Genomic DNA, 23,989 nt, shown 5'->3' on the forward strand with positions numbered 1-23,989 from the left:
GTTCTTTACAAGCCAGCTCTTGCACACAGCCAAGTGGTTTCTTCCTCAGGGGTTTTGTACTATGGGAAATTAGGACTTCATTATACAGAATGATATAAAAAAAAAATATCAGCCTAGCATCCAAACATTAGATTGTTGAGTGATTTACACAGAAGCTAGCATCAAGTGTGGATATATGAGGGCTAGGGAGACATATTCCTACTTCAGCCTGCTCAGTTAATGAGGTTTGTGGTTTTTTTATTTTTCTTTAAAAAGCAGCTGTAGCAGCAGGAAATATTCTTTTTAAAGCACCATCAATCTCCATCTCCTTCCTGCTTCACTATAGCCTGTTGGACAGGATTTGATAAATGCCATATTCAACAGCAAATCTCTGGGCCACAAAAACCAAAGGGTTGACTCAGGGTTAAAAAAGGATTAGGAGACTCAATTCAGCAAGTTTAAAATACCAAAAGCCATCAAGGATTAAAAAGACATCTTTTGAAGGACTCCGAGCCGGAGAGAGCAGAACCAAGCCATACCGGTATCAGTCTATTTGCCGATAAACACCTTTGCAGCTATTTAAACCTGCTGCAGAACGTAGAAACCTTCAACGTACTTCGATGCTGAGCAGATTCACCGCTCGGGTCATTCAGTATCCGACAAGGAGTAGTGTCCAAGCAAACTGACTCACCAGAAGACTTGCAGCACCCCATTGTTCATGCATCTCAGAAGGCAGAAAGATGGCATTCCTCCGAAGGGCTTTTATGAGGAGGATCTCCAAGATTTCTTCGTCTTCCCTTACTTATTTGTGTACATAGGTGATTTTCAGGATCCCATTAGCTTTTACCAATTAATTTACAGTAAACTAAAAATTTACGTTCCTTTTTTCCCCAAGCTTCATAAATATCCAAGTTCACCGCTGGTTGCACTGCTGTAGGAAGGAGCAAACGGGAACAGGCCATTTCTAAGCTAGCTCTCCTGCCAAGAGAGAGGCCTGTTGAACGGCACCCCAACCACGTCTATGGTCAAGGTGTCTAACGAAGGCACCACACTTGTGTTTGTTAGTTTCCACATTAGTGTCCACAAATCGATGAAATGGTCATAGTGGGGAAATCACTCAATATACTAAGAGTTAAAATCAAAGCTGTTCAAAATTAACTGATGTAAATTTTAGAATAATCTAAAATGTAGATTGATTTGACCTAGCACTGCCATGCTAAAATGCACAGGTAGGAGCCACCTTCTGGCTCTTTCATTCCTATTTCCTTTTCAAGTAGATACTTGACACAAACTTTGGGCTTGTAAAGACCCAGTAAGGCCATTTGCATTTTAATTCTTCTGTTACTCAGGGCATTGTTCATTAAGTAACTTGCAAAGGATTCTTGGTGTTGGATAATTTCTCTGGGATCATCTCAAACATCCCAACAACCAATCTTTGAAGATTAGTTAATTAGGCTCAGAGCAAATTACTATGAGGAGGAGCCCTGTAACTTTGGCACAGAAAAATCTGCAACTGTGAGGTATTTAAGCCCCACAAGAACTGCAAGGCTGGTTTCAACTTCTAGATGAAACCATGAATACATATGCTGGTAAAGGACTCACGGAAATACAGTCAAGACATGCATTTAGGTCACTGCAACTGGAAAACATTTTTGAGGAAAACTTGTGGAAACACTACAAATCAGCTAGATAATAAAGCTCTCAAATTCTGCACTTTGAAAATAAACACTATTTCAAGACATGGTGAACTTGACTCTTGGAAAATTATTTTGCATTGTTAAGCAAAAGAATCAAGTTCTAGGAAACAGCAGAGTAAGCAGTCGCTACTTTTTGCGCTCTAACAGTAGTTGGAATAATTAAACGTATTCTTTGTTACAGCCCCTAAATGGGTCAACATACTTCCTTCTTGAGTAATTATGTACTTTGTAATCTCCTATAGCTTTTACTCTTCAGGAAATAAAGTTGGAGTCGCGCATCCAGTTTTAACACCTATCATGAGTTTTAACAGCCATCAAGATATTGAATGGCTGGCTGCTTTTATTTACAATACATTTTCAAGATGAGACTATTTTCTAGTCACTTGCTCACGTGTTTAGGATGCACACATGATGACTCCAGATATAAAATGGAAAAGTTCCACTTTGAAAGTACACTAAAAGAGTTGCCACCAGCCATTGGACTACTAATTATTTTTTAAAGATTAAGTTCCAGGGAAAAAGTTTATTATGAACATTTGAAAACCTGAGCTGCTCATTCTGAGGAAGCTGCACAGAACATGGAGGTCACGAGACAGAACCACACCATGTCTCACAAACAGGAAGGTTTACTTACATTTCAGCTTCTTTTCTGCCACAAGGTAGAAGACTGACAATTAAAAAATAATTAATAAATACACAGCTTTTAACTACAAACACCATTTGAACTATTCTTTAAAAAAAAGTAAAAAAAACCCTTAACAAATCAATCTAATGTCAAACAGGAAGATACATAAACATTTCAGCTTATTTATGGATTTTTTTATCGGATGGTCTTTGGAAGACGACCAGCAGCAAGACTACAAGAACTTTTATTATGTGTACGTCTCCCTACCGATTTATGCAAGGAAGGAATATAAGCAAAGTTAAGAACACACTTTAGTAATATCAACCGTGCTTCAGGAACTATGCTAAAGAAGGTTTCTAGCTGAAGGTAACTCAAATTAACTTCTGCGCATTTCTCCAACGCCTTCCTCCGCGTGGCAGCTTTGAACAGCTGCTGCCCTGCAGCTGGACCACTCCCCCTAACCCAAGCTCAGAGGGCAAAGTAAACGGATCCTTGCACAGGTTTCCTCTGTGCCATGCAGAGGAAAGGTAGAGAAAAATAACACATTAAGAACCCTCTAGACATGTATATTCTTCCACTTATTCTCAGGCATACAGACTCTGCTGCAGCTCTCCTGGAAGGAAACGTGGCAGACCAGGCCCACTTGAACAAAATAAGCTTCCAAATTCCAGGCAGGGGGGCCCAGCACTCAGCTGGGAAAGCGCCCGGCTACTACAAAAACGTTACAAAGCGCCTTGAGTAGTCTGCTCTTGCCACAGTACTGTGAAGGAAAAAACAGGGTAAGCGTCAAGAATGGTGATAAACTGCAGTAGTTAGATTAAACATTTATTTTTCATATAGTCACAAAATCTTCACAAAAGTATTGAAACTCAAAAAGGAATTAGACTTGAGTCAAATACAGAGATGAAATGTACAAGACAAATGAGCAGGCAAACTAAAAGATCTTGAAAGTATTTTACTTCAGATTGAAAAACGAACAGTTCCACTGTTCTGTTTAAATAAAGATTTGCAAGATATACAGTATTTTATGAATACAATGCTGGTCATTTGAGGCAATGTAAAACACCTCAATTTTTCCTTCATGCTTTTTTTTTTTCTTTTTTTTTTTTTTTTTTTTTTCTTTTAGAAAGATACTGTTTACCAAAAAGAAACTTGAGCAGTCCAGGAAAAGCTATTTTCCATTAAATTTATGAAAACCATAAATTGAGGCAAACCTAAGATTCCCAATGGAATCAAGATTATCTTCCCGCTACCACCACCTTAAAATTATCACATGCTTATTGGAACACTAATATCTGCACCCTAAGAGTACATTTGCTTTCAACGATGAGGGTGATTCTTTTAAAAACACTTCAGTGTGGTAAATGCGATACAGATCTTTGCAAGTATTAAGTTTTGGAACAGTTTTGCTAATAGCAGCTAACAATACTGGATTAATATAATTTATAAATAATTGTTCCCTAAGCGGTGAACATAAGTCTACACATTCACAATAATCTAAAACAAAATAAATACTGTGATTATGCATAATGTGGTACAACTTTTACTAGTTTCTATGAACAAAAGCTCAACATCTTGTCGATAAAATTATCTGATCAAATTAAAATATGAATCTAAAATTTAAAAAAACATTGTCAAATTAACATCGCTTAAGCTTAGTGTTTGAGTAAATGTTATGACTTTCTGTATTATTGAAATATATGTATTTTCTTTTTTGAAGTAAAACACTTTAACACATTGAAAATGTTTTATTAATTTGAGTGATGACATCAGTTCTGGTCTTATTTTAGCATTATTTTACTTTAAAAATCATTGCACTCATTAGTGCCCATTAAAGGTCAGGTTGGTCTGTATGGTCTGTAAATGTTAAAAAAAGTTTCTAAAAGCTAACAGTACTTTTTATAAAAGCATCACTTCCAGAACAGCTGCATTAAATACAGCCACGTATGCAGAGTACAGACTTTCCTCTATAAAGAAATATGTGAAAGTAAATGCCACTTAACTTTCTACCATTGAAGTGTCCCAACTCCTGTTCCAAGCTATGCCTGTGAGTGTAATTACACATTTAATTCACATTCATGGCATCAAAGTTACTGCAACCTAGACTTCTAATGCAACTGAACCAGACAACTGTGGAGTCTGAATTAAAAGATAACTAGGTCGATGAAGAAATACTATGAGATATGAGAGGTTTGGGTCTTTAAGGCAATACAAAATATATTTCATTATTTGAAGTTGTTTTGGTTTGGTTTTTTTAAATAATTAAGTGTAAATATAAAAATGCCTAAGAGGGGAGTGAGAAAAAAATACTTCAATTGTAAAGTTTACTTAAAGCTTCAACAGTTATCATCTCCTACAGGAGTTAGCAAAAATATAAAAGACAAAAAAACCCAGACCTGGAAGGGGGAGGGAAGGCACAAACAAAGAGGCATGGGATTAAAGCAGCCCAGGAATGCAAACGTCTGTAACAAACCGAGTTTTGTTGTTTTTTTAAAACCGAAAAAAGAGAAGAAAACTGTCACCACCACCAACCAAACAAAAAAACCCCCCGAGTGGCTTTGTATTTCTTTAAAAAAAAGAAAGGGTCGGGGAGAGACCACTAAGGGGAGGAAGAGAAGGATGCAACTATAAAACCCCATTGCCTGAAATGATGGCACTCTAGAAAACAAGGTGAAGGTTACTTCTCCGAGATGACAAGCTCAGTGTCTACACAAAGTACATGTACACTTTATACAAATGAAAAACTTCATTTGCCACCATAAACCTTTCTTTCAGAGGAACAGCTTTTGCAGATCAAATGTTCTATTAAATCTTTTAAATGCCAAGAAAAGAAATTCTGAGCAACATAACTAGTAATGTCTCTTTATATGGATGTTAAGATGACAATTCAGATTATTTTTGAAACTAATCCTGAGAAAAATTTATGTTTACAATTTAAACAGTAATGTTATGTAAAAAGTATTAACAAATCCACTATTACAAATGTCAGTTTTCCTATATGGTCATCTATATATACACAATAAAATGGTAAGTATATGCAAAAATAATAAAAAAATCATGCACAAATTACTTTCACCTTTAAAGGCTGGGTTTCCCTCAAAATACAATTTTTTGCCTTTTTTTCCTATTTTTTTGTGTTTTATTTGTTTGTTACCACCCCCTAGACACACTGAGTACTACCTCTACAGGTCAGCATGAGCTGATGGGAAATACATTTATTTTACATTCAAGCTTTTATATCCTAAATGACCCTGTTGTAGCATATGACTTATCAAATGAGCAGCCTTTTTCCTCTTTTTTTTAAATTTTTTTTTCTTTTTAAATTTTTTTCTTTTTTTTATCTTTTTTTTTAATCTTTTTTTTTTTTTTTTTTTTTTGCAGTGATCAATCTTCATGATCCGTTCCGTGGCGAGCTGGGAAAAAAAAATGCAGTTGCTAATCAATGTCTGAACAGTCTGAAGCTCCGGAAGAGATCCAAGGAGTCACTATCAAACTATCCTGTAGCATGAGATCATTGCACACAGAAGAACAGTCATAAAATAGGCAACTATCTACAAAGGTCTGAAAGGGCCGCATCCCTCTTGTGTTTCCTCTTTTTGCCGTGGAAAAACTGATGGTGCGATTTGCTGCCTTGATGTTGTTTGTTTGTGACTGAGGTACCGTGGCTTGAGTTTGTTGGACCTTGGAAGCCTTTGTTAGAAGAGCGAAATAACCGTGCAGATCCATGCTGTAAAAGAAAGAGAACATGGTAAATCAGTGCTAAAAAGAAAAAAGCGTGGCAATTACACAACCCTGTTTCTGGATAACGAGGATGTCAACTCATGAAAGTGTCACACTTGGAAAAAATTGATTGGCAAAAGAAGCTAGGCCATTTCTTGGACAGCAGCACAGTACCGCGAATCTTTCACTTCGGTAGATGCAAACAGATGTTCACCTCTAGACCGAAAACCATACAGGTCAAGAGAGAAGAGCAGAGCACTTTGAATTTTGAAAAGGATAGAACTGTTCTATCGCTTCCATTTCATAACCATCAAAAAAGTGTTTTACAGAAACAGAAGTCCATAATCCAAGATGACAGATGAAGATTGCTCAGATCTCATCTTCTGTGCAGAAGTAAGACAACATTCTTTTGAGACCAGGACTAATTTTATACCACATCTTTTTACAGACGTAGAGCATCTCAGATTGTGCATATTCACATTCCAGCACCAGAATTAGCTCTGCATAATAACACAAACACACGTTCATGGTATATCCAAGGCCTAGTTTGTAAACTGTCTTGTTACTAGCTAGAGATAGATCATCAGCAAGTAGGAGGCAGCAAGTCTTCAGAATTACTATTCAGAAATAATATTCCAGAAGATTCCAGACTATTTTTCATACATTAAAGAAGTCCTAAATTCTGAAAAAGTATAAAAATTTCAACTGCATATATCCAAAGGATATTGTACATAGAGGCATACAGTATTTCCAGATCACTGAGTCGTCATAGAAGCATTCCTCAACATGAGAAATCCCCTAAAGGCATAAGCTCTGGTAGGTCTCATCATAAAGATCTTTGTCTTTAGGGGGAAACGAGAGGGAATTTCATCTGTCAGCAACGAATCTTCATCTCCCTTAATGAAAAACAGTTCAACAGGTATCAACAGCTAACAGAGCAGCCAGTCATAGTTTTAAACATGTATTTTTGCTGTTTTTCACTAAGTGTAGGCAAGTCTCCGTAGTTCTCAAATTCTGCACTGAAGACTGGACTGATGTGCTTTTTGCAAAAAGGAAATGGGTGCAACACAGCTGTATACTTCTGGCAATCTTGATTTCCCAAAATAAAGTCCATTCAATTTCATCTGTTTTAAGGCTGGGAAAGCTACCGTTGGTAAACTCATCTCTCTAAGCTAAACAGAGAACCAGGTGATTTTAGATACAATCTGTGCTCAAAGCTTTCTAGTGGGGCAAAGGGGAGGAGAAAAATGCAGTGTTTCCTTTCCAGAACAAGCTACCCTTCCATGGAGGGCATTTGTAGTACTCAAATAATCTATACAGTTGTTGTTTCCAAACATTTCACAAACCTGAGATTTGTTCGTGTTGCTGGATGTATTGGCTGTTTGGCTATTTTGTGTTTTCCCACTTGACTGGGAGGATTCCAGTGACACTTCTTGTGACCCCACTCTGTTTGTGGTAGACTGACGACAACTCAATTGTTTAGAGGTTTTGCAAGGTGTTCCATCAGAATCCTTCAGGAAAATGTAAAGTATTAGTGAGTTTTTCTTAAGAGTAAGTGAGTTTTTCTACAAGTGAGTTTTCCCTTAAAAATAAAGCTAGCAGTGGACAAAACTTAAAATGTGTTTATTTTATTAGATATTAAAATTCTTTCAATCCAGAATTCTTACTGAGTAAAACAGGCAGGTTTAAAAATGTATTGATGCATGATTCTGATTTTGGGATTTGTCTTTTATTTTTTAAATAGAAATCCCAAACAGATTTCTTTTAAAGGCTTTTTTTTTAAGCATATGGCTTAGAACTACCAGTCTTTTTTTTGAAATACAGTTTTCCCAGAGAAAAGAGGGCTATGTAACTTTGTATGTACTGTATTCACTCTCTACATGTGTTGTGTCAAAAACATACTGCAACTTACATGTGTAGAAATTGCATAAGAAGTAACACCTTATGCAAGTTAGGATTCTGGATGAAATAACTAACTAGGATTCCGAGCTTTCCAAATGTATTCTGTGGCAATACAAATCAGGAAAAATAACCCAAACAAATTGAAAAAACAAAATCAGAAAACCTCCAGCACTTACTACGTCACTAGAGCTGGACAGTGTAGACGATGATGAGGATAAAGGACCTGATGAAGAATTTGAAGAATGTTTACTAAGTGTTTCTGAAGTTTTATTTCTAGGTTTTCCCAGTGCTTCATTCTCTTCAGCAAGATTATTGTTGCATTTGTCTAACTGCTGAGTATCTACTATCAAGGTTACTCCATTACCTATTAAAAACAAAACAGAAGCATCACCACACATCAACTGCTAAAATATGTTGCCTTTTTTTTTTTTTTTTTTTCTAATATACCCACTCAGGTATTATGTACCTATTATATCCAGCAGGACATGTACAGGCATCTGCACACGTACACACTCTTAATACATGCAGGCACATGCGTGCATGTGTTTGTACGTATGTACTGCACGCAGCAAGCCAACACCTCGCAGAGGGTGTGGTGGTTTCCTGACAAGATGCACTATGAAAACCACCGCGCATTACCCACAGCTCAAGACGGAAATTAGAGAGATAAGACATAGAAGAAGGTAGTGACGGAGCTCAGATGTGCTGCTTAATAACATGACACAATTCAACAGCACTCAAATACATGGGTTTAAATTCTGTTCCTATATGCCCAATACTCATCAACTCCCATTTTTCTTCTGCTGGAGCTGCTAGGGTGGTAAGAACTCCAAATCAGTCTGGTTGCTTTGTATGATACCCTGGCACTGAAAATACGAGATACAGAACTCTCATATCTCACTAACTGCTACCTTAATTAAAAAAAAAATAAAATAAAATTGGAACTTAAATGTAAACTAAACCTACAAGACAACCACTCTGTCACCATTATCTTCCTGATACAGGGTTATTTTTATCTTTTTAATTACATAAGACACCTAGGAGTTACCTCTGTTTTATATAATACACACTTGTTGCCCCCCCTAGCTGTATGTATATATACAGCTTAATACATACATCACAACAAGTAGCTAGTATTACTCTGGAGCTTGCGGGACTGAACCATGGTCGTTTGCCATTAGCAGGGGGTACGGCAGTGCCACTCGGGTCTACAGATTGATAAAACATGAGTGGCTAAGAAGCACATTCAGTTTACAAGGACGGTGAGGGAAATCACTAACAAAAGCTTTAAAAAGAAATTAACAAAATCCCAACCTAGCCTGAAGACTGGGTAGTTGCGTCATCTTCTTTGATTAATCCCTAACAAGAGAAGACTTCTAGCAGCTAACATTCTAAAATTAATTGTAGAGTATTAAAATTAATTTTGATTTGAAAACTTCCAGCCAGCAGATACACCTACACCAAGAGAGGGTGGCAACTGGCTGGTGGAGTCAGAAGATGGGCAATAAAAGTAAAGATGATTTTAAGAATTCTGATTGATATTTCAGGATTTCTCTGTTTTAAAGACTTATTCCACTTATATGGTCAATCCTAGTTTCAATATTGTTTCTGTACACATACAATATGTTAAACTTGAAAATGAAAAATAAAAGAACAATGGAGGGTAAGGATTTAGATTTAAACTACAATTCCCGGTAATTCTTTTTAAAACCTCGTCCACATTGAAAGGACAAAAGAAGTGTGACAGTAACAACACGTGTAATTTAAATTGGAAGTTTCTGAAAAGCCTCCTTTTGCAAGCCAGCACTCTTTACGGTCCTCTATGCTGACCAAATCTATTGCAGTAGAATTAAGATGTTGTGGTATGGCCATGTTATTCTTGTACAAATCTAAATTTTGTGGATGAGAGCACAAGAAAAAGCCCATCACTACTGAGCAAAAAATTCCTATTAAGATGCATACATTGCCTTATGTGGGGCAAAACCAACAATAAAATTTATACGATCAAAACACGCAGGAAGTTTCCCACTATCAGCCATGCTTAGTCAAAACTTACCATTACACGAAGACTCTGTCCTGCTTTGCATTCCCCACTGCTTTGATATCCAGTCTCTGTATGTGGCCACTTCTTGCGTTACTCTAATTATTCTACCTAATATACTGTAAACCATGGGAAAAAAAAACAACGAACGTCAACACAATTAATTTTTAGGTACACAAAAATATGAGCAATTAATGTTTGAGATTTAGACTCATAAAAATTACCTTTCTGTTTCGTTGTTAGGATAATATTTAGCTATTGGGGAAACTGCGTGGCTCAAAACAACATAGGCATAATCAAAAGCCTGTTTCACTTGCATGGCACCATAGGAACTCCTCCCAACATCATTACCTTAAAATAAGAATATAATTAATTAAATAAACAAGATTGAAACTGTGGTTACCTCCTTTCAGGCAGGAGACAGTAATATTTTTTAAAATTGCCCTTAAGTCCCAACTCACTGCAGTTACTTCTTGTGGAACAGAGAGGATTAGCGAATCATAAATATTTGAAAGAGCTTCAAAGACCTATAGATATTTACATACACAGAAATCCAAAATGGCGATTCTCTGGATAAAAGTGCGACGCATGAAGAAAAAAAATAAAATAACGTACTGCATATATTACACATATAACGGTACTATCCTGGATGACTTTTTTTTAGATCAGAAATATATTAACTCTTTTCTCTGAACAGCACTTGACTCACCATTTCAGAAGCCACCCATTCAAGTCCACAATCAACCTTAACATAAAGGTAACAGTACAGAATGAAACCACTACGTATTTATGTGACTTCACAGAACCAAACGGGAGAGCATACGTAAGAGCATAGGCACATTATAAGGTGCAACTGCGATACAGGCAAGCACAAGCTAGAAAGGGACCACGCGTACATACAGGTACATCTAGGCCGTGCTCAGGGCCGTGCTGCTGTGCTGTTACCACAGAGCACGTGGGAGTTGTTTGGCAGGCCCTCTCATACCCTGCCTCCTGACGGCGGAACAGGCACGCTCTTGGGTGACACGGGAACTTTTGCTAGGAACGTGTCTTAAAGAAAATCATTGTGTTCTGAGTGCATCTTGTGTTCGCAGACATGAATGAGGTGCTTCTGTTTGGGTTTTGGCGGTCATTCTATGCTATTCTTTGATTTAACTCCTCTGGATTAAGCATGCCCCTAACTTTTTTTCTTAGTCAATATGTTAAATCTTGGTTTATGAGGATACCTGGCTGTAATGGATCTTCAATATACAGCATTGATGGTCTGTAGCCATCCAGCATGCTTTTTTGCACTTCATCCTTGGCAACATAAGAGCCGCCATCCTTTATTCGGATTCCAGTCTTCAGATAATTGAAGTGACGTCCATATAATTCAAAAAACTCTATTAAAAGAACACCATAGTTGGCATTGGGCACACAGGCATCTTCCCTGGGATGCAGCTATTAAGAAGAGAGAAAAAAAATCATTTTCTTAAGACTTCAAGTTTCAAGTGCCTTTAAGTGCCTTTTCTTTTTCACAGCAAACATGTCTAAATGCAATAATAAATAAAACGTAATATATAAAGCAAATATGTCTAAATGTAGTCTTTTTCCTTAATAGAGCACTTTTGCATCTTTAAAACAAGATGCTATCAAAACTTTTATTAGCTAGTTACCTCTTAAAAATAAGGCTGGCAAGTATTAATGTTTTGTAGTTGAACTTTCAGTTTAATAAGTGAACTTCCAGCACTAATGGCAGGGTTTTTGTAAAAAAGCAAAGATATTTGCACTTCACAAACCAGGGTTTGCAATACAAATACAGGCTTTTAATGTACACAGCTATATAAATGATCCGCTCTACTGTTAAGTATGCGGCCTGAGAGATTATGAACAAAACCAGTTCATAACTGTAACAGGTAAAAAATTTGACTTGTTTTTTTGCAGGAGCAAATGGAAATGCTGTTAGTCAATATAACAAAAAATTGGGGTTGGGAGAGATTTTGGTGTCTTTCAAAAACATATGCCTGTTGTTGCCTTCATTTCTTTTGTGCTCAGCAGGCAACTGCAACAGCACTCAGCAAACACCGAGCTCTGGTTCAAGGCTCAGGTTTAAAACTAACTACAATCTGGAAAAGTACAGACATACACATACGCACACAGTTATACAAGAACATTTGGTACAAGAAAAAGAACAAGGCTGATAAAGCCAGAACTCAGTTACTTCCTATTTCTACAATATTCTTCTCCCCCAGGCACAACAATATACATCTAGCTCATGCATTTTGTTCTCTTAGATTTAAGAGAAAGTTGTAAAACACATTTATTTGATACCAGCTTAAAGACTTTGACAAACAAGAAAATTACGTTGCATTCATTAAGGCACATACAGGGTGTAAGAGCTGGAAAACAAGTGTTATGAAGTTCAGCTGCATCTAACATCAACCTATGTAGCTTGTTCCAAAGAAGTTACACAACAGTCAAGTTATTTTACCATGAACGACACATGTACTGATACACCAATGGATGTTCCAAACATCTCTTATACCAAAAGTACCAATATGGGAGAAAGAATAGAAGACAGGTGGGATGTGTCAGTTTTTAAATGAAAAGGGGGTGCAAAGCCACCAACAGGATAGCTTAAATGGGTACATTTAAGGTTGATTAAATTCCTTCTTAAAGTAATGTCCTTTTGCACCAATGGCATCCGTAGATTTCATTAAGCTTACCTGAAGGAAACTGACAGCCATTAAAAAAAGACTATAAGAACCGATTCCACCTGTAAATACTTCATTAAGGTCCCTCTGCAACAGGAACTGTTTCAATACTAAAACTAGATACGGTAACACAGGATATTTCTGAAAGAGAAAAACAAAGGTGTTAGGATACAGTGATGCATATATACGACTGAAACTATGTTATATTAAGTCTCAAAGCTAAGTATAATTCTAACTTACTATTTTTAGTAACAGGGGAGAAGCCAAGTGCTCTGCCTGTGATCAAGACAGTTATTTTACCTCTTCAACTCCAGTGGCAGATATTAATAATAGAAAAAAGTTATTACCTCATAAAATCAGAATGATTTTGTTTGAATATATAAATACCCTTGCTTTTCTCATACAAGTGAAAAGGAAAGCCAAGGAAGAACTACGGAGATATTCCACACCTGTAACAAAACCTTCGTGCTACGACCAAGGTGATATCCCAAAGCAGACTGAGACTTCTGTCCTGCAAGTACTTCAGATGCCCAGAGTTCAAAATGGTCCTTCAAAATTACTGTGCCCAGAAAACATTTTCAAAGGAGCCAAATACTTACCTTTGGATAACTGGTCCTTCAATAGGTTTGTCCGCATGGATTCCCTTAGAGGTGTGCATATGCTGCACATGCGGAGAACATGGGCCTTTTGGACAGCAGTGGAGGCGGGGGCTACACCTGCACTCTGTACACCCCCTCACAGGGGAGGGGGCAAAAGAGGCTCGGTAATATCACTCCTTTTATCAACACAGAGCTAAAAAGTTCCTTAGTGTCAGAGAAGAGATGTGGATCGTGCTGTCTGTGACTGCAGAAGATCAAAGGGAGAAGAAGAATTTCTCCAAGAACTTCTCTGCACAAGTCTTACGGTGAGTACTGGGAGCCCTATTTAACTGAAGATCCCAAGATCACCTTTTTGAACTATTAAGAACTTACAGACACAAGCTGAAGTGGTGAATATCAGTATATACCAAAACTGAAATTTCTCAGGAAACTGCAAACCCTTAATTAAGGCTTCAGCCGCCTCAGACATCCTAAATAAACTGGATGAAGAGAAACAGGCATTTCCAAGGGTAACACTGAACGTGACACGTTAGTTTGGTATTCAAAGTTCTGTGGGACAAAATAAGACGCAAGAGAATACCCTGGAAGTGTTTTATAGAGAGATCCTCAAGAATGCCAACGAAGTCACTTGGCCAGTACACATCAAGTTTTCTCCAAGTTAAACAAACGACCCTCCAGGGTAGCGTAGCCATTACCTGCCGTGTGTCAGGACCGAGCGCCACCCCTCCCCGCCACACCAGGCTCAGCCGCCCGTGCTCAAGGCCAGCTCTGGTACGGCACAGCTGCACGGCCTTGGCCTGGGCTGCTGGACAAGCGGCCGTGTGGGAAAGCGCCGTGTGGGAAGCCTCACTGGGAGTCCCTCCGCTTGAAAGCTGCTTTTTGTTTCAGCTGCTCCCCTTGGTGTCTGCCTGAGCCATGCTGCTGCGCGCCAATGCTGACCCTGACCCTAATACTGACCCTAACCACCGCCTTGGTATCCTCAGCCTCAACCTCCTCACTGGCAACTTGTCTGCCAGCCGCTGGCCGGGCTGGGAGCTGACCCCGACTACTGTCACCAGACCTGCTCTGCTCTTCGGGCTGGGGTACCACGGGCTGCAGCCCGGCAGGCAAGGCCTCTGCCCCGCACCTGGCCAGCTGCCACAGGTGGCTCCCACTCTCCCCCCGGGGGCATAGCCTGCTCTCGCCGCGCCCCGGCCCAAGGCCAAAGCAGCCTCTCCAAAAGGTTACAAATAACCCAGGCAACGGGAACACACTAACATTTATTTCTTAAGGACACAAAAATGCCTTCAGGCTCTCAAGAGAAGACTACCTCCTATCTTGAAATTAAGAAGTACATAGGCAGTTTTGGGCAAGTCTGCAGGGCTTTATGGACTTAGCTAAAAATAAATTTATATGTGGAGTGTAACAGAAATACAGCCTGTGTTGTGGCAGAAAACCAAATATGGACAGCCTGTCCTCCACAAGGCAATGCGACAATGCACACGATGTAAAAACTAAAGTTAGTTACCGAAGTCCAGGTAGGTGTCTTAAGACAGAGAATCTGGGCATCTTCCTTCCCCTAACAAGGAGCTACATAGCACGAAACTATCCGTCTTGATTTAGCAGCAAAAGATTGGCCAACACAATCAACTTCTGTTCATCAGACAGAGGCTGAGAGAAGAAAGGTCTCTGGACCCACGTCACCCTCTTACTATGCACATGGATGCAAGAGGCCTCACCAGCACCAGGTTTATATAAGCACACAGGTGAGACCACGCAGACAAGAACTCAGGCTATTCTACTGAAACTGAACTAAGGACAGAGATTTTTTTTCTGTGTCCTTCTACAGGTTAAAGAAATACACTGTAGAAGCAAACTGAGCTACGTTCATACTTGCTACTAAACATACACAAAGGAACTGAAGATTAACAAGCTGAAGGCCATACATTCAACTCATCAGCAGTTGAAAATCCCCCCAAATTTGGAAGACTTCTTGCAACTTGACGACATTATTAAGGCAGATGTACATGATTTGTAACCCTGATGATTGAAAGTAAAGTGCTTCCTTTATTCAGATTTACTGAGTTTTCTGAAGGAGTTTTACTTTTCTAGCTATTGAAATACTTTGATGCTCCTGCTGTCCATTAGTTTGGTTACAAAAACAAAGCAGTTAGTAGTAGAACACTAATAGCTAAGCACTTAAGTGAGACTGAACTGCACTTCATCTTCCTACACAGAACATGAAAATCCAAGAAAAAGTTTCTACTGCTTTTATGAGACATTTACTAGGAGTGTCCAAGGCACTGAATAGGGGAAGGGAAGGAAAGGAAAAGAGTGTAGCAATACTTCAAAACTTTAAATACAAAAGCTCATTAATCCTAACAAAAGGTTCCTATATATTAAACAAAAAATAACTGTAATATATCTATGATACAGATATTAGTAAATCTCTGAACAATAACTTACTAAATTTAACTTATTCTACTTAATTAGCATTTGTATGCTGAAACAATATTCAATCTAGAACAAGATTATTCCTGCTGTCTGCAGGAATGTGTGGTTATTACTGATTTTAAGTTCAAGGAGCCACAGCTAGAAGAGCAGAACATTTAAGACAGGTATTTTCCTTAGTTGTTGTATCATTATGACTTCTCCATACTTTCTTTGGACATTTTACTATCTTCATGCCTTTTAGGGCAATATATCTAAAACCTAAGAATATCACACAATAGTATCAGACAGCAAAAAATAACAGAGTGAAAGCATATCTCTAGGAAGGATGCAGTCTAAGTAAAACAGAAAATCAAATTAAGTCATCGAATATTCAGCTCTGTGGTTCTATTATAGTGTTGCCTAACCTTGATAAAATCTTTTATGAGCTGGGCTGCTTTAACCCCGTTCTGTACATTAAAGCTTATATCAACTTTTACTTCAGTGAAGGAATCTGTCAGTTTAATAATAGGTACCTGCAAAAGAAAGACAGATAGATTAAGTCAATACAGATTTCCAAGACACAGTTGGTTTCATTCATACTTATATGCACCAGTAACACTGAAACGTTTTATGAATTTGTAGAGAGGAGGTCGACAGAGAAAACAGGACTCCTGTCTATTTATGAACTTGTGCTCTTTGCCAATTTGTTGACATAAACTTTGCTTTTCTAACTCACGAATGCTATTTTCAATTTACTATCCTGTTAACAGAACTTAACACTTCATCTTCAAAGTGATTAACTTTAAATTGGTTTTAGTCAGTTCCTGGTGCAGAAGCATAGTGCTAGTGGAAAAAACAAACACCAGAGGGAGACAAATGCTTAAGAAATAAAGATAAAAGGTAATAGACAGATACTCTTAAGAAAAGACACACTCGTGTCATTGTGGGTCATTGATTCCTCATCAAAATTACCTTCAAACAAGAAGCACGAGATATTGAGAGCACTCTGACACATCTCCACCTGAGTGGTTTCCAAATTACCTCTCTCTACTAATAACAGCCGCCAATTACACACCTGTTTAAACCCCAATCCTCTTACATACTCTTGCAGTTAGCAACAGGTAGGAAGTTATAATGGAATGAACCCTATCCTGCACAAGACATACCAGTACATATTTATACAAGGCTGTACTTACTACTTCTATGTGAAAATGTATTATGTCTGCTTACTAGGAATAACAAAAAAATAAATCCTTTACTTATGTACAAACTCAGTCCAGAAATTCACAAGTCTAATCACATTAATTCACAACAATGACTAGTATAACCTCATTTAAAAGCAAGTGTATGTTGTGCAGTATGGAAAATCTGACGATTTTCCCCAACAGAAGAAATGCTTATGGTTGGAGCACTATCATTTTGTCAATAATAAAAACCGTACTAAATAAAAAGGTCCTATTGGTTCTATTTCAAATGTATATATAAAATTGTTTCTGCTTATGAAAATTCATCCTTTTAACCAAGATCTTGCTTTGATTAAAACTTCAGCTTAGAACAAGCAAATACCCTCTTCCCCCAAACTTACAGTTGCTTTATCTAAAACCTTCACTGAGTTTTCATCTGCTACATTGTGCTTTCTAAGAGCTTCTTCCAGGGTCCAAAGAGGTAATGTCTCCCATTTTCCAAACACAACTAAATCAATATCACTGAAATGGAAGGAAAATATAGATTTATTAAAATTAAAAGACCAAAACACTTAAAAAGATAAAGAACTGACATCCACACATAACTAGAATAAAGCTGACAGACTGTAGCTTAACCAAATAATTTATTCTTAATCTTCTGAGGAAAGGGGTGGAGATTAACTCTTACACTTGGGGAAATACAAACATTTCAGATTACCAAGGGGCGGGGACAGATACACATACAAAGCCAGAGATGAGTCTCCTCAGGCCATACTGTCAGCAGAGAGGGACCAGCTTCTCCAGAGTGATTCAGAGCAAGAAATGAACTTCTTGTGAATCACCACCTTTGGGCTGCATTAATCAGTAACACCAATTTAACAGCCTATCACTGAAAGGGAAAGTCCTGTTCCTCATCCTCTCCTCCCAGATGCATGGCCCTGTTCCCTCCTTTACTCTAGGTCTGGTATTTGTCTAATCCACAGCAAAGCAATTCAACCTATTAATGGGGGCCTGGCAGAAACCAACTCCCCCCACCCCTTTAAAAAACCCAAAACATTCTGGGGTCATTTCCTGCAATTCAGAGTTGGTTTTCTGGGTGATCAGAGCACCAGTGGGCACATGGTAAGCAGCTGGCCTGTAGTGCCAAGAACAGGGAGCAGGGAAGGAGAGAGGAAAATGTGGCAACTTTGACTTCAGGAAGCAACATGCTGTTAAATAAGATCAAACCATCTAATTAACTTAACTCATTAACTTAGCTGCTCGAAGAGGTGTCTCCATCCCTCTATGGTTCCTCCCCATGCACATACACTTTCATCTGACTACAGAGGGAGCTGACATCCTAGTTCAATGCCTAAACTCAAATTCAAAAGGTGACTGGTGTCCAAACTGAAGACAGGGAAGACCACTGTGAGATCCTGAGCTTTTTCTCTTTGCTCCCCAGCTTCTTCTTTGATTTCCCCTGCTTGGTTGGGAACATAAAGGAGGCGAGCGTATAACCCTATAGTTATACCGGCATGCAACTTTAGTAATAGCGAAAACTGCATACCAGAAAACACCAAAAAAATTAGGAATAGTTTTCTTCCCCCCATAGATTCTACAGGTCTGCTGATTCACAAACAACACTGCTTTGACAATCTCAAAGAAACTACATCTGCATTAGATGAAATATTTCTTGCCGACAAGTAGTGTCGGCAGCAGGCAAGTTCAGCAGCAGTTCAGCTGCATACCATTCAGCTGACAAGGACAGGCAGCATTCAGCCCCTTCCAGAAAACTATGTTCAAAACCTGCTTGGAGAGCAGGAAATGCTGCTGGACACTTCTCTTCTAAACTAAATTAGTGTTAAACCTGCTACTGATGCTGACAGTTAACAACGGGAGACATTTTTCTGATGCACACCAAGAGAGAAAAAGCAGCTCCGTTGTCACCTTGAAGATAGATATTGCCTGCAAAATAATGCAGAGATCCAGCAGCTAAACAACCGCGTGCCCAAACCTTCAATATCAGCTTAAGTAAAAGGCAAATTCTAACACAGAGTAACAGAATTAAAACCACACTGTAGGTCCTTCTGAATCCCTGAACCTGAAATCTAGATTAACTATACAGTTACTGACAGGTAGGGAAAACCTAGGGCAAAGGGAAGCTTTGATACAAGGCAACAGTGAATGAATTACCAACACGCAAATGCTGGTTATTTTGGAATTTTGGCAAGTACTGCCACAGGAAGGTTTTTTGTGGGTTTATGTACTGTTTTTAAACTATCTGCATCTGTTCTCCCCCAAAAACTCAGCTGAAACAAATATGGAGGAAAGGCAGTATATGAAATCAAATAGACAACAGCAAAGCGTTTTTGTTGCATCAGTTTCAAAACAATCAAGCAAATATAGTAAAGAACTATTGCTATCGGTCACGTGGACAGGAGCGTATCTCTTGCATTACCAACATCCAACCAAGTTTAATCAAGCCTATTTAAAATCAATGAAAAAAAGGCCAAGAATGAGGCCAAATGGGAAAACAATGTGTATTTGTACACCTTACTTCTGACTTCCCAAACAGAAACTGAGCAATTCAGCTTTCCTGCAACTCTGTACACTAAAGCAGATACTAAAGGATCTGTCAGATGCTTTCTTTTTCAAAAAGAGATGAAATGATGACTCGGGTGTCCATCACTTGCAGTCAGTACTAGATATTAATTCCTCATGTTCCCAAAGTATGGAACTCCGTTCAAGTATAAACCTCAGACTTACGCTATTTAAGTGTGTTTATCCCCTGCAGCCATTTAAGCCTTTCATCCTATTTCTATTTAATTGTCAAAAATACTTACAATTTCTACACAAAAGATACCAGTGACACTGAGTAATGACTTTTCTTTATGAAAACTAGTAATAAATTTGGAAAAAGTAGAGGTTGACTATTATGCAGATTTCACAAAAGAAGACTGAAAGAAAAAAAACAGTTCTATACATAGTCTTTTCTCTTTGGTGCTAACGCTAGCATTAACAAGGTAACGTTAAATGTTTCAATGTAATCATCTGTGGAGATAAAATTTAGCTTTTCCTTTAAGGCAAACCTCTGATTTAGGTTCAGTCATTTAGTGAGGCCAAATCACAAAATAAGCCTTTTTTGACAACACGGTAATTCAGTTCTTTTACCAATACGTGCAAAATCTATATAGACACATGTATTAGAGTTAATAGTCTTAATTACTATATTTCTGTACACTTTGCAGAGTACTAATAGCTTACTTTCTTAATATAACAAGTACACACGCAAGTAACACAGATATTGGAAGATCAGATAAATCACTACAGGGGTACAGGTTCCACAGGCTATCTTTTCTCTTGTATGGAATTTACACTGAAAAAATTACTAACCTTGTAGGTAAATATAAACCAGTTTTAAAACTTCCAAATATCTGCACCTGAAACACAAGAACAGGATACATGAAAACAAATTTTCAGGCTTCAGAAGACAAACAAGTTCTATTAAGTTGCTTGTAAAGGCTGGTTATTGCTACCCTCCATTGGTGGATTTTGGTATTGTTAACAGGCAGATTCTGAACTCTCTTCTGTTAAAGTATTTACATCTTCAGTGTAGTATAAATGGCTAATCTTCATTGTTACTACCCACGAAACATTAACAACTTTGACTTTTCTATTACAAAACGTTCTTTGTAATGTAAAAATTTTCACCATGACCAGATCTGGCAAAAACCCATAAACCAAAAGATTTTAAAGCACTTAAGAACGATAGAACATAAAGAAACCCAGTATCAGTTCACTTTATTTTTTGCTTTCATATCTCAAAGTATACCCCTCAGTTTTTAATCACATTTTCTAAGTTTAAGTTTAATATATTTCTGTTGCTTTGCATACTTTGAAAAATAAAATTAAATCACAATCCATTTTTTTTCTGAATTACAGAGCAAGTAGCACAACTCTGTTTATTCCTGCTTAAACAACAAACAAAAAAAGTTTCAGAAAGTTTCATATCCCACAGATTTAGTTTATCATTACTAGCACTGGAAGTTTAAATTACCAGGTTTCCATTGTAAGCTGTCCGAAACCACGTTCTCATTAACTTAGCCAAGCCTCGCAGGGAGGTCGGACTCATGCACCACGTCTCAAAGGGGGACTGGTGAGACTTCAAAGTAAGAATATCTACCCATTTGGACTAATTTTCAACCAGACAGTCTCCTGATGTGTTTCCTGGAGCCACCTTACAGACTAGCGTATTCTGCTTTGATGAGTCCCATACACTAGCTTGATTGCCACCTATTTGTATGTCACTTTCTATGTTTTCCCGCCTCAGGATAAGAAAAAGGGGGCAGACCGGAAAAGATGATGTTTTGCAAGTAAGCATCTTGATACTTTAGTAGACTAAGAAGCAGTATGAGTGCTTCCTCTTGATTATTTTATATCACTTCACTCTTTTTACCCCCTCACCCCGAGCCCCAACAAAAAGCACATGCTGGCAGTAAATTTAATGTTGAAAGTTCATAGCTTCTCAAACTAGAAAAGACTGCAAGAGACGCCACAGAACTAGCATCAATATTGTCCTAGATCTTGACAAAGGCGTAAGGGCATCACAAAGCTAAGAATGTAATAATAATAATTATTACTATTTTTAATCCAGGATAGTAATAAAAGCATCCTCTGTGAAACTGGGTTCAGTCAAACACGGATTTATTTGGCCACCAAAAATGTCTGAGAAACAACCACTGATGGGTTTGGAAAAACATAAATGTGCTTTCATATTATCAAACAAAATAAGTCTGTTCAGCTGAACAGCAGAGAGTGCCTTTATTGAATAAACAACCCTGAAAGTATTCATAAACTTACTGATACAACATATATGACCTTTACCAAAAGGAATGAGACAACATCTGCTGTTTTATAATAATTCAGTGTTTCTCATACTCCAAATTATTGTACAAGAAACCCACACCCAGACTTCAATCCCTCTCTCATCAAATCTGGAAAGATGGAAGAGTGAGGAAATCGCAACAGAAATTTTAAAGGATTTTGATTTACTATCAAATCAGAATTTAAACTGTTGAAGCTCTGTAGCCATGTACATATTTAAAGCATCCCAAATACAGGACACTATTATGACTTGAGAGACATGAGCATTAGTTTTTGCGGTGTGCCAACACTGCCAATTATGTTTTTATTCTATGTGGACACAGATATGTATTTGCATTCGTAAGATAACTTAAGACTTCACAGTACTGTAATAGACTCCTCCTACTCTTGTATGTTATTGTTACTACTTATCCTACATTTCTGTGAACTTGTTCATATTAAATTCCAAAGTTCCTGAAGGAGCTTTAATTACGGTATGCTTCCAAATATGTCCTCACTATGCGCAACAGAACTTGGAAACCCATAAAAGCTTGGAAAGTCCTTGCTACCAAAATCTCTCCATCAAAACAAAACAGAACAAAACAAATCTATCCGTAGCCAATTTAAATTTCCCTTTCTTCTACATCATTAAGTAGAATCTTCTGAAGTTTGTGACACTAAATAGAGTTCATCTTTCTACTTCCGTTCCCAATCATAGTATTTTCATAACTGAAGTGTGTGAAGTATGCAACGTTACCTCTTTTCAGATCTACGAGCCACATAATACTCAGACACGAAGCTGAGGACATTATGACAAATGTATCCTAAATCCCACTGTATAAGTACTTATTTGTTCAATAGTCAAATTTTCATATTCAATTAGTCAAAAAACTTTGTCTTAAAATGCTTTCGTTTAATGTTTTGCGTTGTTCAGTTTCAGTGTAATTAAAGCCTTTCTTAGGGTCAGAGCCTTGCTGATGCCAAGAACAGTTCTCACTTACTAGGAATGTTTCCTTCTAAGCACATTCCCTTGAGTAAGAGAGCAAATGACACAATTGCTAACTTCTATAAATAAAGTAACCGTTTAGGATACCTAGTTTTACCCCCCTCCATCTGCTTTTTCAGCCTTTTCCTAAGTGGAACAGGAAAAAAAAAAAAAGTATGTGCACAGACACATTCCACACACTCTCTATACATTTAGATTGATGAAGCCTGACTTTCCTTTTCTTGGTATCTGATTTTTATAGAGTATGTGTTACCTACGTGTTTAGTGAAAAACTACAAACTAAATGTGTATGTTTAACTTACAAGTTTATTTTAGCTGGATTTGCTGCATCTATGACTCAAAATGAACAGCTTAAACATTAACTTATCGCTTTACACTACAGCTAAAGCTGAGGACATTGGACCAGATAACACTCCACCTTCTCAGAGCATGGACTCAAAACTTAAATCTTACAAGTAGCTAAACCAACACAGATTTCCAAAAGGTTAGTGATTAACTCAAACGACTGAAAAATTACAACAAAAGACTGTCAAAGTTGAACACAGTGGAGTTCAGCAGTTCAGCTCCCAAGCAGATCTGTAAAGTAAGTATTAGAAAAATAACATTACAGTAATTTCCAGATTATAACTTGGAGTGCTATTGTCACTGTTCAGCTCCCTTCTAGCCTCCAGAAAACAGAAGGGCATACAAGAGGAGAATTCTTCCTCGACATTAACAACAGCAGACAAAATGCAGTTAGGCTTTGAAGAGCAGTTACTGACCTGAGAAAAAGGAACTGGCATGTTCTTGCTCTCTAACATTTTCAAGAACAGTGAGGAAAGACGGTCACGGCAGTTTTAACTGGCCCTAACCGCACAGTGAACTCCAGTTTTCAACTGCACGGTGTGTGCTTCCTCTCAGTCACGTTACAGCTAAGCCCAGTGGTCAGCTGTCACTCTGTCACTTGTGGTAGGGCTTGTAATTTGCTTCCCCTTCTTAAACGGATTATGGTTACAAAAAACAGTTTCAGTAGCTTAAAGAAAGACTATTTTCTCAAGGCCCCGAAGTCATATATATAAATATTATTTTTAATACAAAAGACCGAGCTTTTACAGATCAAGTCTGTCCCACAAACAGAGTATCTCTGGAAGCACTAAGTTCTTGTGCCCCATTCAAAGTGTTAGTGGTAACAAAGAAAGATCCCCTGGTAATAAATCCATTCACCCCATTACACTAAAGTCTGCAGCACACAAACTTGTCTAGGAAATAGTGGCACTTTCTCTAGGCTGAAGCAACCAGTTATTTTGGTG

General features: G+C 37.9%; 1 protein-coding gene across 3 annotated transcripts in view; it reads right to left on the reverse strand.

The window, feature by feature from the left end:
• Positions 1–3,113: 3,113 nt before the first annotated feature.
• TENT4B (terminal nucleotidyltransferase 4B) overlaps positions 3,114–23,989 on the reverse strand; it is a 45,357-nt gene continuing 24,481 nt past the window's right edge. For 2 of the 3 annotated variants that reach the window (XM_087740652.1, XM_087740653.1), the window contains 10 exons: positions 20,225–20,271; positions 17,254–17,374; positions 16,094–16,201; positions 12,670–12,798; positions 11,191–11,404; positions 10,189–10,315; positions 9,980–10,083; positions 8,100–8,287; positions 7,368–7,532; positions 3,114–6,028 (listed from right to left, as the gene is read on the reverse strand). In XM_087740652.1, the coding sequence (XP_087596778.1) occupies positions 5,849–6,028; positions 7,368–7,532; positions 8,100–8,287; positions 9,980–10,083; positions 10,189–10,315; positions 11,191–11,404; positions 12,670–12,798; positions 16,094–16,201; positions 17,254–17,374; positions 20,225–20,271 (1,383 nt within the window). In that variant the 3' untranslated portion in view covers positions 3,114–5,848. The remainder of the gene's footprint in view (positions 6,029–7,367; positions 7,533–8,099; positions 8,288–9,979; positions 10,084–10,188; positions 10,316–11,190; positions 11,405–12,669; positions 12,799–16,093; positions 16,202–17,253; positions 17,375–20,224; positions 20,272–23,989) is intronic. The other variant, XM_087740654.1, reaches the window with a different exon arrangement.

This window comes from Nipponia nippon, unplaced genomic scaffold, assembly GCF_047370975.1.
Source record: "Nipponia nippon isolate SJK-2023a ecotype South Korea unplaced genomic scaffold, ASM4737097v1 scaffold_7, whole genome shotgun sequence".
In the NCBI taxonomy this organism is placed as follows: domain Eukaryota; kingdom Metazoa; phylum Chordata; class Aves; order Pelecaniformes; family Threskiornithidae; genus Nipponia; species Nipponia nippon.